The sequence below is a fragment of the Arvicola amphibius genome, chromosome 4 (assembly GCF_903992535.2).
Source record: "Arvicola amphibius chromosome 4, mArvAmp1.2, whole genome shotgun sequence".
In the NCBI taxonomy this organism is placed as follows: Eukaryota; Metazoa; Chordata; class Mammalia; order Rodentia; family Cricetidae; genus Arvicola; species Arvicola amphibius.
In genome coordinates, this window is record NC_052050.1 from 126,336,807 (window position 1) to 126,356,708 (window position 19,902).

Consider the following 19,902-nt stretch of genomic DNA (forward strand, 5'->3'; position numbering starts at 1 on the left):
ATTGTTTCCATTTGGAAATGAGGTATGACATACGGAGATATCATGCTGTGTCAAGTTGACAGGAGGTGGATTTGTAATGGCTGTTTTTGGTTGTCAACTTGACTCCGTATGGAATTAACTAAATTCCACAATCTGGGCACACCTGTGAGGGATTTTTTCTTAATTAAATCCAATGAAATGGAAAAACCTACTTCTCATCTGGATGTTTGAGGTAGGAAGATCCACCTTTAATTTAGTTCTTCTGAGGTGGGAAGATCCTATTAGTCTGGGCCACACCTTCTGGTGGCAGCCTATACAAATAAAGAACAGAGAAGAAGGAAGCTGTCCCCTTTTCGCCTGCTTGCTCTCTCCCTTGCTAGCAAATCCATTCCTTCACCGGCAGTAGAGCCTCCTTCTTCAGGATTCTAGGGTATACGAAGAGCAGCTGGGACAGCCTGTCTTGTGGTTTCTTAGACCTCATAGGCAGTCATTGTTGAATTAACTGGACCACACCCTGTAACTCTTTCTACCAAATCCCCTTCCCATTCATAGAGAGACTCATTCACTAACTTCTGCTGACTAATATAGAGTTGGGTACCAGAGGTGATGTCTGGAATTTCCAATTTGCCAACACCTACAGTTACTGAAGCCTCTCCGAGTGGCTGGGAGAGTACTGAAAGCCTAGTCCAGGACCAGTGTCTCTCTTCCTGCTGTCTTTAGAGTCATATGTAGAACGCTCAGCTTCTTCACCAGAACAATGTCTGCCTGCGTGCTATCATGCTTCCCACCATGAAGATAATGAAATAAACCTCTGAAACTATTTGCCACCCCCAGTTAAATCTTTGCCTTTACTCGAGTTGCTGTGGTCATGGTGTTTATTCTCAGCAAAAGAACACTAAGACAAGAAGTTAATATTAGTCATGAGACATTATCTAATGTCTAGATAAATAAATAAAAATACTTCTTTCTATGCTACTCTCTAATGAGAAATAAGAAAAGCATAGCTAAAGCCAGGCGGTGGTGGCGCACGCCTTTAATCCCAGCACTCACAGGCGGATCTCTGAGTTCGAGGCCAGCCTGGTATACAAGAGCTAGTTCCAGGACAGGCTGTAGAAACTGCAGAGAAACCCTGTCTCGAAAAACAAAAAAAAAAAAAAAGAAAGAAAGAAAGAAAGAAAGAAAGAAAGAAAGAAAGAAAGAAAGAAAAGCATAGCTAGTCATAAGAAATGAGGAGGGGTCTATATTCTGTAGAATGTTGCGGATGTAAACATGGTGTTTGGAACTTTGGAGAAGGCTGTAGAAAACCAAATAAAGTTCTGTCCTGGCCTTAGTGAATGCACATTGAGTTTTTCCGTTCTTCCTGCCTTTGAATACCCATTCATTGATGGAGGACTCTCATTGGTTAATAAAGAAACTGCCTTGGCTTTTTGATAGGACAGGATTTAGATAGATGGAGTAGACAGAACAGAATGCTGGGAAGAAGGGAAGTTAGGCAGATGTGATGAAGCTCCAGCCCAAGATGGACGTGGGTTAGAATCTTCCTGGTAAGCCACCACCTTGTGGTGCTACACTGATTATTAGAAATGGGTTAAGCAAGATGTGAGAGTTAGCCATTAAGAGGCTAGAGCTAATGGGCCAGGCAGTGTTTAAAAGAATACAGTTTGTGTGTTGTTATTTCGGGTGTAATACTAGCCATGTGGGAGTCGGGCGGGATGAAAAGCAGGCCTGCTAGCCTCCTCACAACAATTCTTTACCATTCTGCTTGTTATATGAGTGATTGTCCTAGGTCAGCTTTCAAATGGATGGTTACTCTAGTGGTTTATTATACACATTGCAAACCATCCAGCAAGATGTTAATTCCAGTGGTTGTGTTTCTCCCTGCCAAACTCTCTCATTTCCTTTCCCATAACGTCTAATTCCAGTGTTCTAAATTTTAAATCTTTAAGCGTTTCAGACAATCAGCAGAATTCCTTATTGTCTACCCTTTGAAAATAGAACATGCCAAGGGTCAAGGTATTACTTAGGTTCTCAGGTACAGTTGAGGCATTAAGTTTGCTCTCTTCCATGCACATTAAGAGATGCCGTAGATTCGCGAATCTCTGATAGGTTCAGTGGCAGCTTCATTGCTCTCAGCCCTTCTTCCATCCCCTGTGCTCTGGTTTATCCGTTCTTTTGGGTCCAGTGATACTAACCTAAAGGACAGGGCCGGATCAACTGCAGGACTAAGATAAGCAGTTGCTCTTTGCCTAGAACACAGCCTGGCAAATTCTCAGCAGATGGGCTAAATGCACTGGTCCATAAAAATACTCAGTGCCTCTCACCAGGACCCTGGGTGTGGCATTTTGAGAACTGTCACATCACCGTGAGTAGGAAGTATGGTGGACCCCCCCCCCCCCACTAAAAGTAAAGATCTGAAGAAGTTGTTTTTGCGTGTTTCTTTTTCCTCTGAGACAGGGTTTCTCTGTGTAGCCCTGGCTGTCCTGGAACTTGTTTGATGCTTTGTAGACCATGTTGGCCTCAAACTTACAGAGATCTGCCTGCCTCTGCCTCCCAAATGCTGAGGTCAAAGGTGTGTGCCACCATGCTCAGCTGCCTTTTTATTTTTAATCCTCCCATGGAAGTATAACTCCAAGAAACCAAAGCATATTCTCCTGATCCTAGAAGTTGAGAAAATTGGCCAATCTCTGCACACTCAAGTAGTGTATTCCTTGTCATGGTACGTCTTAGGGCAGCTTGCTAATGTGTCATTAAAGATTTCCATAGTCAAACATCTTTATATAAATAGTTTTTTAATCAGTTGTATAGATGGAGACAAAAACTGTATTATGTGTTTACATGAAAATCAGACTTTTTAAATGGCTTTTGATTTTGATTGTGTACCCGTGTGATGTGAACCTCTAGCGGAGAAAATTTCCAGCAGTGCTGTATCTTAATGAGGGCTCTGGAGAGGCCTTTAATTCTCCCTGAGAAGCTGAGATTAAGTAATAAGCAGAGGAAGAGGTTTGTGTGGAAATGATTCCCTGAGTGAGGTGGTATCTTTCTTTGCAGGTTTGCGCTGTGCCGTTTTCGATGATTATCTTATTAATGCAGTGTTTAGGGTAGGGTGTAAAGGAGAGAAGAGATAAAAGATAACTCCTGACTGTGGATCCTTGCTTTGATGTGGCCTCTGTTGAGTTTGTGGCATGGCTTTTGACCTGTGTTCTCTGACTCACACCCTGGCTCCATTTACAAGGATGGTTGCTAACTGTTTTTGCTGTCCTAGAGAACTGGGGAATTATCTATAATCTGTGTGAGGTTGTTGGGACAAAGGAAACGTTTGTTTTATTTAAAGCTTGCTATTTCCACTGTCATGGACATCAGTTCCTAACACCGAACCTTGCTGTGCTGGGATTCCCAGCACAGCAGCCCTTGGGAGACAAAGCAGAGCTAAGCCACCACCACTCTTGGTTATATATACTAGGAAATCCTCCTAGAAGCCCTGCTCAGGGGAGCTAAGACTAGTATGGTCTTAAGATACAGACAAGCAGAGGGCTTCTTATGTTTTGGTGTGGTGATGTGTTTTAAGAGGGACATGAATCCTAAGAGAAAAGGCTTGTTTGTCTCATGACAGTTGAAGAAGGTAAAGAGAAACTGGAAAATGAAGTGAGATTGGATCCATTTTAGGTAGGGAAACACAGGCTTCCACCCACCCCTTCCCGGCAAGCAGCCGATGAGATGGCCAACACATTGGAGTGTCAACTCACACTGGCTGACACTGGTGTCAGCTTGTGGGCTTAATGGGTTGTATGTACCCCATACCCATGCTTCTCGGTGTTCTTTAGCACTTCTGCAAATGAAACCAAGTGTCTTGGGCTGGGATATAGCTCAGCTGGTTAGCACATTTGCCTAGTATACAGGAAGCTGGCTTTGCTCACAACCTAGACTTAAAACAGCATAGACCAAGTGTGGCCCCACAGACCACGAGCCCAGTCAAAGCAAGATCATCAGAGTTCAAGATCATCCTCTGTTGTATAGAGTTGGAAGCCAGCCTGGGCTACCTGAGAACCCATCTTAATCCATCAAAAACGAAAGGGGAGAAAATGTTTCTTCTCATCCTCCCTCTCTGCGCTCCCAGCCTCTGCTTCATCTCCTGACCTCTCCCTCTCCCCGCTTCCTCTCTTGCCCTCTGTCTACCTTCCTTTTGCTATTAACACACTTTCATCAAACTGAAGTTTTGCTCTATTCAAAAGCAACCCAGTATTCCAGCTCCCTTCACATTAGCGTTTGTCTACCCTGGGGACCTCTGCAAGCCAGCCTGCCTCCAACATCCTGGGAAGGAAATCCTGAAGGAGGCGGTTGGGGCAAAGCATTCTGGGACCTTAGCAACTCTTGTCCCAACTGCTGTGCTCACTGGCTCAGTGCAGGCGCCAGCCCCCTTCTCCTCCTCTCTTCTCACCTCACACTCTCCTTTCTCTTGCCACCACCCAGAGCCCTCACTTACAGATGCACACGCCGCTCGAACAAAGCTCTTTTACCTCCCATCAGGTGTTGTTTTTCTTCCAGGTTTCACACTCAAAAAAGTCCATTTCCACTCTGCCCTGGGAGTAGCACAGCCGCCTCCACTGTGTGAATCACAGAGGAGATGCTGCAGAGCCGTGGTGAGCCAGCGGGGTTTCCCATTACACACACACACACACACACACACACACACACACACACAAACGCACGCACACACGCACGCACGCACACACCATGTACACCTCAGCTGGGTGTGGAGGTGTGCTGCCACAGTGCCAGTTTCTCGGGAGGCAGAGGAAAGAGATTGTTGGAGCCTGTGAATTTGAGGCCAGTCAGAGCATCATAGCAAGACTCCGTCTAAAGAGTTATCCAAGTCAAGTCAGCAAATACGCCTGGTTGTGCTCAATCATTTGATTTCCTTGGTATGGCAAGATCAAGGTCCTTCTTGGTAGAAAGGCACGAGCTTGGATTTACCTTTGTTCCTGTGACATGTGTGTGTGAGGTTCTCCCTGTTGAAGCAGAGCTCCCTTCAGGAACTCTTGGCCGAGTGACCTTACTTGTAATGGCTATAGTATTCGTGGTTGACAAGGGTCTTCTCTTTCTTGGTTTTCCCTCAGGATGTGTCATTGCCCCTAAAGGGCTTGTTTCCTCCCTGGTCTTTATAACAGTTATCTTTAACACTCACAGTTACCCAGGCACTGTGTCTTTTAGATCTTTAAATGGTGCTCATAACAGTTAAGTAACACTGAAGGACATATTCCATGAAAAATAAAGGCCCAGTTTCTTATCCTTTGTGTGGTCAGACATCTGGGGTCTCTTGGTGCTGACAGTAGGGTTGTTGAACAAGAAGATCAGTCCAAAGGTTTGGTTCTGCCCCAGACAGAGCTCCAGTAATACAGGATCTGTGTCAATAGCCTGATCTAACCGGAATCTACCCGTTCTGCACTAACTTCTGTGGCTTCTAGCTCTAATTATCAACACGCCCATTGGTTGTCTATCATGACACAGAAGCAGATGGCCTTACAGGACGCCATCAGAGAACACGCTTTGATAGCCAGGTTTGCAAAGTAAACAGAGTCGTTCCTGTCTGTTTAATAAAATCCGAGGTTCAAAAGCATCTGCCATATGTATATTTCAGGCAACTTAATAAATAAAACCAGGTAATTGTTGGGCTCTCATGGAAGCTTGAAGAACAATGTGACCATGAGAAAGGGAAGAAGAAGAAAGGAGTAAGATGTGGTAGTGATTGATTACATAATACCTGAGGCCAGGGAGTTTACTTTTTTACATAGAGAATAGTTTTAAGGAGGTTATTTTCCAAAAGACGATTACATGCACATGCATGCACGTGGACTCGTGACCATGCGAGAACATACACACACATTTATTTATTTGGAAGCATATATAAGAATAAGCTTTACGATACAAGGAAATTATGTACTTGATAAGCCAGACCATCTAATAATATAATATTTAATATCTCTTTTTATGTTGTAGTTTATAAGAACATATAAAATGTAAGCTTCCATTTTTTTGCAGATTTTATGTTGTAGTTTATAAGAACATATAAAATGTAAGCTTCCATTTTTTTGCAGATCTTTTTTTTTTTTACAAGAGTAGATTTGAAGTATCAAAACACAGATGCAGTTGCAAAACGTGTTCCTGAAAACCAGTATTTGGAATGAGTGGCTTTGTCCTCCTTCTCAGTGAGGTGATAAATAAAAACTGTTCATTTTTATTTAATTTGCTAATTATTTAGCTTAATAATAAATGCTCATTTATTTTTATTTGCGAGAGCAAAAGATTTGCACTCGCTTTTCGTTGCTGTGGTCCGATACCTGAGAAGACAGCTCAGGCTTTGCACGTGTGAGCATTGGGCCCATCTCATATCCAAACACATAAACACCATGAAATCAATAGCGTCTTGTAAAGAGTCTTTGAGGTACGATACTTTGTGAAGGTGCTATGAAATCCTAAGAAATTCACGGTGCTCGTGTGCTTCCAAGGACCTTGGCATTTCTTTGGGAAGCTAGGCATCTTTGCAAAGAGCTTTTTGACTAAAAATAATATTGGTAAGCTCTGCTTTGTACCTGTTTAATACTTTCTAATGTAATTCCTCAAAAATACACAGCCAGTGCATACTTTTGTTTAATTTTTTCACTCGTTATTTTGATCATGATTCTCCCCCAACAATGCCTCCCTACCCACCCCCACTTGACATTTTTTCTCTCTTACATTTTGTCTCTCTCTCTCTCTCTCAAAAAAAAATCCCACAAAACAAAATCAATAGAACAAAAACTACCAAAGCAAAATGAATCAAAAAGTGCGTGGGGTTTGTTTCATGTCAGACAACTCCTTCTAGGCCTGGGACCTGCCCTGGGGTGTGGCTAATACATCCTGTAATACTCCATTGGAGAAAACAATTTGTCAGTTGCAAATCGCATCTTAGAGGTGGGATTTTATGTCCACTTTCTTCTCTCAGCGCTGGGACCCCATCTGATTTAGACCCGTGCAGGCCCTCTGTGTGCTGCCACAGTCTCTGTAAGCTCATGTGTACATCGGCCCTGTTGTGTCTGGATCCCCGCTGGCTCTAACAGCCTGCCTACCTCCGCTTCTGTGTAATCCCTGAGCCCTGCGTGGATGGTTGGATGGAGACATCCCTTTTAGGACTGAATGCTCCAAGGTCTCCCACTCTCTGCACATCATCCAGATATAGGTCTCTGTATTTGTTCCCATCCACAGCAAAAAGAAGTGTCTTTGATGGGACTTGAGCAAGGGACCTATCTGTGGGTATAGCATGGACTCAAAGATGGATTAAAGAAGATAAAGGGGTCATAGCCTGCAGAAGTAACCATGGCACAAAGGGAAAAGTAAAAGGAGCTATTGAAAAAAAAAAAAACAGGAAACTTTGTTGTTGGAGGCTGCTTGTCCGTTCGTAGCTGCCCAGACTGTGATATAATCACTCTGAAACCATATTAAGTAAATCACTGCTTGGCCATTCACTTAAGCGTCTTTCTGGCTAACTCTTATATTCTAAACTAACCCATCTCCGTTAATCTGTGTATCGCCACGTGGCTGTGGCTTACCAGGTAAACCTCTGTTCAGCATCTGGCGTGGCTTCTCCAGTGAAGCTCCATGGCTTCTCCCTGACTCCACCTACTCTCTCTATATACATCTCTTCCAGCCCGGCTATATTTCTGTTAAGCCATTGGCTGGAAGCAGCTTCTTTATTAACCAATAAAAGTAACACATATACCGAAGGACTTCTCTCAACAAAACTTTTTTAGGAGAATCAGGGAAGAGATAAGTGATATCCTCCAAGCAAAGTCAGGAGTGTTATGTTTCTTAGAGATTGAAGCAAGTGGAGATTTGCATGTAGAAAAAGGAAGGACAATGTTTTAAAAGATTAAAGCAACTACAACTCAGAGGAAAGATGGATGAAGAGGATGCTGGGGGAAATGGAATTTGCCAGATGTATGCTGAAATTCCTTTTTTTCCTTCCATTTTAATTTTAATTTTATTTTATCTGTTTTGCCTGCATGTATGTCTGTCTGTGTAACACTTGCGTGCCTGCTTGGTGTCAACAGAGGCCAGGAGGGGGCGTTAGATCCCATGGAACTAGAATCAGGGATGATTGTGAGCCATCATAGAAGAGCTGAGACTCAAACTTGGGTCTGTCCTCTGGAAGAGCAGCCAGTGTTTTGAGCCATCTCTCCAGCCCTGGGGCCATCAGACTTTCTTTCTTAAAGACTTATTTATATTGTCTTAAAATTATGCATGTGTGTGTATGTGTGGGGTGTATACATGTGAGTTTAGGGACTCGTGAAATTCGAGCCATCAAATCGCTCAGCAGATGTGAGCTGTCTAGCACGTATGCTGGGAGCTGAACATACGTCCTCTGAGAGAAAAGTACATGCTTTTACCTGCTAAGCCATCTCTCCAGCTCCCCATGTTGGGCTTTCTGTGACCAAATACCCCCACTCACTCTGAGGTTATTTTTATGTTTGATAGGCACTAGGAAGCCAGTTGTAATTTTCCAGAATTACAGTGGCATCCTCAGATCTGTGTCTCAGCGATGCATGAGGTCAGTTTGTCCCAAATCCATATATCTAAAACCTTTTGGTAACTCTGAGCAAAGCTTACCCTGCATGGATTAGCTCAACCCCAAAGGCCAAAGGTGCAGCCCGCGTTGTTCCTATGCGCTCACCTGACTTAGCCTCTCAAGCATTCTAATAATCTCCACGTCTAGACGCTGTTCTATGTTACATTATGCCCATTTTGAACCTTGGTCCCTAAATGCTTCCCTGGATATTCGGTAATTCTTTATGTACAGACTCTAAAATGACTTCTCTCTGTTCTCAGTATGACTCATAGTTATATTTGTTTTAGGCAAATATTTTGTTTTTTAAAAATCTTCCAAGTCATGCAACTGATCATATTTATTCTTTGTGTTGGAAGCTGCGATGATGACAGCCAAATTTTTATGCCTCTTTAAAACTGTAGCGAGCTGTATAGCCGTAGATCTGTCTTTCTCTCTCCTACTTTAAAACTGTAGCGAGCTGTATAGCCGTAGATCTGTCTTTCTCTCTCCTACTTTTGTTCTTTTATTCTGTCGTCTTGTCTGGCTGTGTTTCTCTCTGTCTCATCTTGCTGGGATTTATATGCTTGCTCCCTGTTGAGTGGATGCTGGAGATAAATGCACACCCCAGCCATGTCCCATTTGCCCAGAATCTTGAGAACTGGTGTGAATTCTGAGTCTGTGGATATTGCTTCTCTCCATGATACGCTGTAGAATTTAAACGTTCCGCTATTCCGCTCAGACGCTCCCATCTGAGTCTGTAGAGATCAGGACCTTCGGCATCTGGAGCTGTTTGCCTGGTAGATCTCTTGGATGTGTAGCCAAATGAAAAGTGGTCCCAGCAGCAGTAATGTACTGCTGAAGTAGCTGGATGGGCCATGGGAAGTACTGGTGTCTTTTGCGTCACGGCTGCCAAGTCCTTGCTAAATGCTTACAAAGTGAACAACTTAAGCTAGGGGCAGATTTCTGATGCCTTAAATGGCATAAATTTAATGCCTTAAATTCCACAGTGGTTGTGTGTTGATTTGTTTTAAGAGGAATCCTTAACTAACACATTCAGATATGTGACAGAGATCTTAAATTTATTTAGCGTTTAATACCAACCTCCACATCCATGCGTGCTATTTCATCATTTATAGAGTGAATTCACTTGGGCCCCGACTCAGCACATCTCTGTAGCACAGAATGTGGTTACATGTTTGCCGAATGTAGGCATAAATGGACAACGGAGTAGATTTGATTGAATCCATCGAGTTGTCCTGAGATCATATAGAACGGGCTCTACCGTGACTCTTCACAAAGAATTAACTTTGGTTTTCTGATTCCTAGACGCTTCGGACCGTTTAGTAGTTGCCGTAACAGACACGTGTAGAGTGCCGTGCCGTTCTTGGATGATACCAAGCTCAATAACATGGCGTCACCTGGCCCCTCCTGCCTTCTCGGCAAAGTCTTGTCACCTTGTCCTTTGAACTATTTCTGCCTTGCTCCCTTTGTTTCCATCCCACGCCCCCATAGCTGCCGCTTGCTGTGGCGGACTGTGAGGAGCTTTCTGAATGTGCCTTCCAGCTTTCCGTAAAGAATCTCATGTGTACTGGTGCTGAGGAAGACAGCTCTAATTAATTACATGAGACCTGAATAATGAATCTTCCGTGGGGCTTAAACTGAGGCCTGGTGTCGTGAAAGAACTTCAACTCTGTACCGTCTTAGCCCTGCGATTCCTTCTAAGGCGTGCTGCATTTCTAGTGAGACTTAGACCTTCATTTGTCCTGATCGCCAAGACACTGAATCAGGGAAGATTTTTGAGGTGTCTAGTGTGGGGAACTTTAGGAATAGCAGCTCCACAAGGAATTCGCTTGCTGTTACAGATTTAGATATTTTGTCTCTGCTTTTCACTTCAAGAGTGAGAAGCTGTTGGTTGTTAAGTTACAGGATAGAGATTATTAGACACTGGTAGAAACACATAATAATCACTGATGTTATGTGTTGTGGGAGGAGCTATCTTTATTGCTGATCTGCTACAGAAGTTTGATCATATAGTCCACCCTACTACCCATCATGCATTCGTTTCATGCATCCAGAATTACAATGCATAATTGTATTATTTTCCTTAATAATCACTGCTGGATTTCAAAGTCTCTGAAAGATAGCCACCACGTTTCCTATTCTCTTTTAATATAGGTATTTATATTAATAGCATGATTTAATAAGATACTTTACAGTTATATTGCATTTTGAACAATATTTAATAAAAAATAGGTATTTTATATGTGGAGGAAGATAATAACTTTGATATTAAATTAAGGCATCATCCTTCTGGTAAAATACAGTATATGTCAATTTAGTAAAATATATATCCAAAGCTAAGACATGCAAAGTAGATCTCAGATGCTGCAACGGCCTGTGGTTTTAGCTGACGATTTACTAGCTCTAGAGTGCTACCCCCATAGTTATAATGCAATATTGTGTTTGTGTTTTGAAATTGTTGGTCATCTTCTGCTTCTGGTTTGGAGCAGAATATGTGTGCCACTGATCTATTGCTAGGAGTCGCTCTGGTCACCTACGACTCACTCCAGAAATGTAGTTCTCCTACACACTGTGAAATTGGAGAATCTGTTCTGTGTGTGTTCTAATGGATGTCACGGTCATTAAGTATATGAGGCTTCTGACGTTGTAATCAGATGTGATTCAGCCTGCTAAGTATCCATGAAGCAACATCTGCTCCGCAGAGTGACCTTCTGCTACAGAATGCTTAGCGTCTATTAGTGGATCATAGCACGGAGCTGCCTGTTTGGGATGCGCTAAACTCGAGCAGGCTTACTGCTGGTTAGCAACTAGCTCGTAATGATTTATTGCAGTTAAATAAAGCTTTAAAAAAAAAACTCCATTAAATAATTATAGGGATTATATGCATTTCAAAAACCTTTGTGTTCTACCAAAATCACCCATTTAATTTCAGGCTTGGTTTGTTAAAAAAAAAAAATCTGAAATCTAAAGGCACGTTAGGGGAGCTGTCAGATGTTGTTTTCTGAAGGTGTTAATAAATCCAGATGAAAAAAAAAGTCTGAAACAAATTAAAACCAAAAGCAATTTTGCCATCTGTTGTATATTAATTAGAACTTTGCGTATCAAGGGTAAACTTGGTCTTTGAGAATGTCACTGAGCAAACACTTAATAGAATAATATGCAAATGCATTAGGTTGTGGCTTTTCCACGCAGTTTTTAACTCTAAGTTATCTATCTCCAGCAGCTCTGGCGGAAAGGGTGGCGTGCGCGCGCACGTATGTACACACGGAAACCTATAACGGGTCTTTCTTTGTTTCTCTTTTTTCTGCAGAGCAACCTGCAAACAACCAAGGACAACCTACCCTGCAGCCTTTGCCGCCTTCCCATAAGCAGCACTCGGCCCAACATCACCCATCAATCACTTCTCTCAATAGAAACTCCCTGACCAATAGGAGGAACCAGAGTCCGGCCCCGCCGGCTGCTTTGCCCGCCGAGCTGCAAACCACACCCGAGTCCGTCCAGCTGCAGGACAGCTGGGTCCTTGGCAGTAATGTTCCACTGGAAAGCAGGTAACGCCGATGCTTGAAGTCTTCAAATCATTTTCTCTTCGAGATCACTCAGGGCACGGGAAGGGTACATGCTCCGATTGTCGACCACGCATATTTTGAAGCTTCTAAATTCAAAAATAAACTAGTCCAGCGCTTTCCTCACTCACAGGAATTTATCGTAATTATAGCCCCAGTGTTGTGTCTTTTTAAGGCAGGTTCCAGATTGCTGGAAATTTCCTAGGCGCTGGATCAGTGAACTTTTTCATCTTTTCACACGTTTTGTTCCTGATCAGAGGTGAGACTCCGTCACCTCAGCAAAGCTGCTCCTCACCGCAATCCTTTTTTCACGTCTGTACTTCTCAGGCACGTGAGGAATGGAAGGAGGTACAAACAGCGCTGGTCAATCCCATGCAGCTTTTCCCGTTTTTTTTTTTTTTTTCTTTTTTTTTTTTCTTTTTTTGGATTTTCGAGACAGGGTTTCTCTGCATCTTTTTTAGAGCCTGTCCTGGAACTAGCTCTTGTAGACCAGGCTGGCCTCGAACTCACAGAGATCCGCCTGCCTCTGCCTCCTGAGTGCTGGGATTAAAGGCGTGTGCCACCACCGCCCAGCTCTTTTCCCGGTTTTTGTGATTGACAGCTGATTGGCTCTAGACTTACACTTCCATAGCCTATGTGTTGACCATTTTTCGTAAGCTCATGATGGGGTGGACTGCCCCCCAAGTACAAAGCTTACGAATAAGTCAGAAGGCCTTATGTCAAAAATAGTTTTCTGCAATGTGAGGGGATCAGACTCATTCTTTTACACTCCGTTCTGGCATTATATCCAGTGACACCCAAAATAGAGAGCTGTGGGGCCCTGCAGAAATGCCCTGTCATCAAAATACAGCACCCACTACTGGGCTTCGGGGTGAAGAAGCCATCTACTCATTCTGAGTTCTATTAGGAAACTCCTCCTCCTAGGGAACACAACCACTCTCCCTAAAAATTCCATTCTCTGGTTGCGGTCAGACAAGTGGTTTCTGAACCCCACAAAAAAAAGCCACTTGGACACATTCGTTAATGTCTTCATTTCCATCCTTCTGGCTCAATTGCCAACACATTATATTTGGTATGTGATTCAGTGGGGTTCTGAAATTAAGAGTTGTAGCATGAGCCAGGTTCCAGTGTCTGTCTGCTCACACGAAAATTTAACTTGATGCAACCTATCCTAAACTAATTCATCTCATTGTTAAACAGCTCCCGGTTCATAATACTCCTGCTCCTTCAGGCTCACGGGGACAGTCACTGCTCCTCAGTGTTGTGGTATGGACAAAGGGTCATTCACCTTCTTAGTCATTTCTGGGCAGCTTGGCAGCAAGCATCCTCTACCACGCCTGGTATTTATTTCCGTGATTCACTAACTGTTTGTTAGACTCAGAAGAAATGAATTATCACCATATAAAAGCTCAAGAATAGTGGACTCTGAACCCGTGAGAGAATGCCTCCTGCCCCCCACCCACCCACCCTTGCGGAGCCCATGGCCAACTTCAGCATTTCAATGATCTGCTGGCTGAAGAAGCCTTCTCGTGATAAATAAGCTGCTATTTCTTGCCATCAGTTGTTGGTCCTATACTAGCTCTGCCCCAAGGATGCACTGAGGAGGTTCTCTCTCAGTTACCAACAATAAAAAACATTCTGTTTTTTCTTTTCTTTCACTAAACAAGGTTACAAAGAGCTCTCACCTTTTTATCTGTAGTGCCAGCCAATAGTAGTTGAGTTTTATTGTTTATTTTGTATTTCCCTTCTGGGAGAAATTAGGAAAAGAAATAGAAAGAAAAGGAGGCAAACAGGAGAACTCCCTTCATCCGAGACAAAGAACCATGTGTATGGATTTTTTTTCTCACAAGGTTATTAGCAGGGACCTAAATTTACCTGGTTTAATTAATTAGTACCCACTGAGCATCTAATCAACACTGGTGTGCTATTGTCATTTCGTGAATTTTATTAGGAAAAAAGTAATTTTCCAGTTGAGTCATCAAATTGAATATGGATAATTGCGTTGTGGTTGACAATAATTGTTTTGACAAAGATTTATGGAATATGTCGCGTTAAATTATCAGAAATGTGTTTAATTTTCGTGATGTTGTATAACACAAAAGCCTCAAAAACTGTTCCTAAGAGAGTCGGGATTCTGGGAAGTCATGTGTTACCTTGAAGAAATGTAGGACGCATTTGAGAAAGATACCTTCTTGTTATTCCGTGTGTGGTTTTCTGGGAATGGAGTTTCAGAAGGAAAGTAGCTGGTTAGACAACAATCCATCCTCTCCGTGTGTACTATCATTCCCAAGGGAAGCAGTTACCAAGGATTTCTTCCACTTTAAGGCTTTACCCCTAATGAGGCATCAATGGGATGACATAGTTTTGTGAATGGATATGGGGGGGGGGGGGGTTAATATTATCTCACTAATAATTAGAAAGAGTAATGTGTTGAACGTCTGTGGGTCGTGTTAACAAAAACACCACCTGTGGTGTAGCTTTGTTGATCTTCTTGTTAGCTAAGGTTCACCTCTTATGGTGGTGCTAATAAAAAGAAATGATGTTTCAACTTGCAGGCACTCGGTGAATAACGCTAAGCCGCGAAGTGAAAATCTCACAGTGCACGGACGCAGTGCTGCTGTGGTTTCTTTAATAGTCTCACTTGGTTGGAACTCTCGAGGTGAAGAAGCAGTCTTATTTATCATTGATTTTTTTTTCTCTCTTTTAGTTAAGGTTCCCTATTGAGTATGATTCTCTAGCTCAGTTTCAGCTTTATTAACAACTTCATCCTGACGTGCATCTGCCTTTAACTGTCCTTGGATCTAGGATCCCTGGCACATAGGTCGCTTTTACACACACTTGTTTATTAATTACTTTTCTATCATTTAAGCGTTGTAAGCTGTAAAGTATAAAATTCAGTTCTGGGGAACTGTGGGTATAGCTTTTCCTTCCTCTTATCTTGTTATCCTTTTCTTCTCTGAGGATGTAGACAATATTTGGTAAAAATTTATCTGGAATAATCCCTGAAGATCTCGGTGATTTGGAAATTTTATAGTTTATATTAATAAGCACAGAAAGGATATAAACCTTTCTACCCTGCCCTACATAGCTTTAATTTTGATTCATTAGGAAGCATTTTTATCTTTCACCAGGCAATTTCTTGCTTCCACAAAAATACATATTTTCTTCCTCTGATAAATTTATTCTTTGCTATTCCTGGAGACAGTCAATACTCCCACACACTCTATTTTTCACATGGTAACCTGCATTGGTCCTTCTGCATCCTCCACTGAAATTCAGTTATGTGAGATTCACATCGAGGTCCGAATCAGCTTTAGATGTTCAAAATTACCTTACTCTGTAGCAATTGGCCCCTACACTCAATACGGTACAGTGTCCCTTCTCAGTTCCTTCTCCTTAAGTTCAGTTATCACAATTAGGAGCATTAGCTGTTAGGATGTTGAGAGCCTAGAGCTAGCCTACTGTCCTTTCTGTTATACTCAGCTTCTTCTGTGTGTAAAAATAGCTACAAGAGGACACAGAAGCCAGTGAGAAGCTTAGGCTTGGCCTAGACCAGCAATAGCACTTAAAGGCACCGTGCAGGAACTCAGTAACGAGCCTTGACCCTCAGTGACTGTTTGTCTTCAAGCCCCTAGTTTCCATCTATGAATTAAGTAGCGTAGTAGTTACCTTTGAGATGTTAACAAAGTAGTTCGTAGCCACTTAATAAATGATTTATTAAAGTCTCATTTTATTATGACATCTGTTTTGGCATTAATAGTTCATTAATTATGTTCCCATAGCTTTCTACCTAGAAGTTCAGTACTGCTCAGCTAATTATTAATGCATGAAATTGCATATTAAATTACCTCTTTATTAGTGCATTTTTAATTTGACTATTGAAAGCCCTGGGCTGCTTTAACGTAAGATCAATTGCTATGCGCTTTATAAGACAGAATCCTTAGGTGGAAGTGTTGCGTCCTCACTGCATTCTCCTTTTCCCTGCCTTTTCTCTGCTTTTAAATGGTCCTAAGGAAAAGCAAGGCAGTCATACAGCATCAGGCCTGCGTCAGTCTCACCTACAGAAACCGTGGGCAGTCTCTCACACGTGGTGACCTTATGGTACCAAGAGAAGCCTTTTCCACCTGAAAAATTGTACATCCACCTCCTGAGTGAGAAGGAAATGCCTGTCATTAGCAAGTGAGGGAGTAGTAGGACCGTCTGGAGTTACAGCTACTGCTGTAAGTAAATTAGGCCTGGGCAGGTAGCCCATTAACTTAAATTGACTGGCTAAGGCCTCGCCTTTGTCAAAGGTAGCTTGGGGATACCCAGGGACTCCTGTGGGGAAAGAGAATGTCACACGCTAGAAAAGAGGTGTAAAAGAGAAGCCAAAGTTGTCGAACACCAATTTCAAAATCAGACCTGGTCCTAGGGTAAGAAATTCTCAGCCATTAAAAGTTTTATCGTCCTGGTTTTTAAAATAAGCGTTACTAAAATAACGGTGAAGTCATTAATAGAAGTCAGTTGGATCTTAGAGCAATCCTGCAGTCTTTTACAGTAACTTAGGGTGTTCTTTAAAGCATCTGTAGGAGATGTGGTGTGTGGGCGTTTGTGAGGGTAAGAAACCAAGAAGGGAAAAGAGAGCAATACAATGGAGGATTGTCCGGGTGCTACTTAAGGCATATTTGAAGTCGCCCCTTAAACTCCTTGTTCTCTGTGAAAGGGGGGACACAGAACTGGTTCGGTGCCTTAGCTCTGCATTGACTGCGCACCTCATCCAAACAGTGACGCTTCTCTAACACAAAAGCCCTGTTGTCCCCAACATTCAGAACTGAATCCCAAAGGGTGAAGTCTGTAGTCTCTTGCTCCTAGGCAGATGGTTATGAAAGACAAATGTGAGGGTAGCCTTTGGACACAGATGTGACTAAGAAATTGCACTTCTCTGGTTTCTATTTGATTTGCAGCAAATACTTAATCATTCACCATTTCTTAATTCATCAACAATAAAAGTTCCCGCTGAACTCTAAATACAGGGATCCCAAAGTAATATGTAAATATTTTTCTTGCTGTCTTGTCTTCACAGTATCTAATGAAGACAGCGTATTGGATTGGGGCTGTAGCTCAGTGGTAGAGAGAGGACTCACCCCATATATATAAATCCCTGGAACCTGAACCTAGCACTATGAAAAGGGGAAAAAAAGATGATAGATTGGATGATAAAATAGAATAAATTCAGTGAAGATATTATATTGAAATCAAACTTATACTCATAAAAACATAAAACAAAAACCAAAATTTGATTCTGAATTTAGTCTATGTATTTCTAGTATAATAAACAGAGTCTCCCAAACCATTTTTCACACTTAAAGCAACCATTCTAAGAAAGTCTAAAATTCACAGGTGCTTACAAAGATTAGCGAAAGTGAAGCCATGATTTGTTTACTGTAATATTATTACTAACCCATTATAGTGCTACAGACTTGACTTGGTTGTATAGCAGACCTCATGCCAATAATTAAAATGAGAAAATCGACTCTCTACCAACAGTTGCTGTAAATGAAGGTCACTTCCATGAGTCAGCATTGAAAGCCAGTAGATGCCATAGAAATACAGTTCAGCATCTTGAGAAGAACAAACAAATGCTTTGGATGCAGTTACACCCAGTTTTAATCCTAGCCCAACTTTTAAATTAGTTCAGTTTGTTGCTTGATAGCTTCATGTGTCCATGTGATGCATTGTGGGTACTCCATCCCCAGCATCTTTTACCTCCCTCACCCCTGTCACACACACACACACACACACACACACACACACACACCCCTCATCCCTACGAGCCCCGTTCTCATGTTCATGTCTTTTTGTTTGTTTGGTGACCCACTGAACTTGATCAGAGACGTCTGGGTGACCCAGATCTTGAAACTCTCACCACCACTGAGTATGTAACCAAAGACCCCAATGCTGCCTTTTCCGGAGTGGATCGGTAGTCAGAAGTTCAGCAGGGAGGGGGAGAGCCCGATGAGCCCCTCTCCCGTCCATCACTGACTCTTGACAGGGTTTTCTGCAGACCCAGATCAGACATCCACAGCTGCTGTGGGTTCATTCACAGAATGTGTCACGTGCAAGGGATAGCCTTTCAAAGCCCTTCTCTATCTTTTGGCTCCTAGGTTCTGTTCCCCCCGCCTTTTACAGTTTTCCCTGAGCCTTGGGTGGTGGTCATATGAATGTCCTATTTAGGACTGAATACTCAACTATCCCTTTTTCTCTGAACTTGAATAGCCAGCCATGAGTTTCTGCTTTCGCCACCATTTATTGCAAAGAGAAGCTTCTCCAATCGAGGCTGAGGAAAAGTATAAGCGAAAATGTTTAAAACCTGATGCCCTATCAAGTTAGCCAAACTAGGTCTTTTATTTTTTTGATCATTTACAGTACTGGGTATGAATTCATTACTGTCATGTGGCCTCACATCCAACTCGACTCCTTGGTTACCCACATGGCAGTCATAACACTATTGTGCCAGTGAACACACCTTGCCGGCAGGTTAGTGTGGTGGTTCGTCCGGGTCACAGCAGGGTTAGATCGTGGGTACCATTCCTCCCTGGCAGCTTTCATGACACTCTTGACTTTACGAACCTTATCGAGCAGGGAGGAAGCTTGCAACTCAATCCTAGCTTGATTTCCTAGTATCTTCAGTCAAGGTGTGTGGAGTCTGCAGCAGTAAGGTCTCGCCATCTATTCTGTGTGGGCCATCAAGAGGATTGGTGAAGGGCAGCATTGACGTTGGAGTCTCTAAGGCCTTCCTGACCAACAGCTCATAAGTGTCCAACCCAGCACTAGGATTTTTGCTTAATTACCCATGACTTCTGGGAGTGTCATTGTCCAGTCATACAAAATATCTCTCTTCAGGCTCTTTTTTTTAACTCTTTTTTTTTTCAATTGACCTATAAAATACCAAGCTTTCCGATGGCTTTTTCATACATTCTCTGTTTGGGTTAATTCCACCTGGATATCCCTATTCCCTCCACTCCTAGCCTACATTTTAATTTTTATTGTTTGCTTGTATGTTTTTTTTTTTAATTGAAAGAGCGTCTTACTGTGTTACCCGGGTATATCTCGAAATCCTAGACTCAAATGTTCGTCATGCCCCGGCTCGTAGCTATGACTATAGACGTACACCACACATGGATCATGAGTTTAATCACCTTCAAATTATTGAAAGCGGAGGGCAATTTTTAACATAATTATAATCTGTTCAAAATAACGTTGTATTCAGGAAATAATGTGAATCGAGCTCCTGGCACATGATTTTTTTTTTTTTAAGTAATGACCGAATGACAATAGCAGGGACAGGATAAGGGCACCTAATTGGTTAACAATTGAACAAAAAATAATATGTAACCAAGTAGCTGTTTTATTTTCCCAGAAGATAAGAAATGCATTTGTCATACCTGGGATATTTATGCCTAACTTTATGTGTGAAGTAGGCCAAGCATAAAATTAAACCGTGATTAATTTTAGCCGAATAAAATCTCTTGGTTTTACCTCTTCTCGTCATTTTGCAAGAAATATGTGGATGTGTTTTAGGCAGGAGCCCCAAGTGCCTTAATTTTGTTCTTAAGAAAATAATCTCCCAATAATAATGAAATGTTTCATATGCTTGGAACACTTAATTAACTAGAATGCTAAATGTTTGAAGTGAAAGAGAAAAGTCTTGCTGAATTGTCTCCACATCATTTAAAAGATAGAACTTCATTTTGAGTTTTATTTGTGATATAAAAAGCTTTT

The 19,902-nt window shown here is 42.2% G+C and overlaps 1 protein-coding gene across 1 annotated transcript in view; it reads left to right on the forward strand.

The window, feature by feature from the left end:
* LOC119811607 (teneurin-3) overlaps positions 1 to 19,902 on the forward strand; it is a 378,529-nt gene that overhangs the window by 176,025 nt on the left and 182,602 nt on the right. The window contains 1 exon segment of the mRNA XM_042054919.1: positions 11,889 to 12,126. Coding sequence (XP_041910853.1) covers positions 11,889 to 12,126 — 238 coding nt within the window.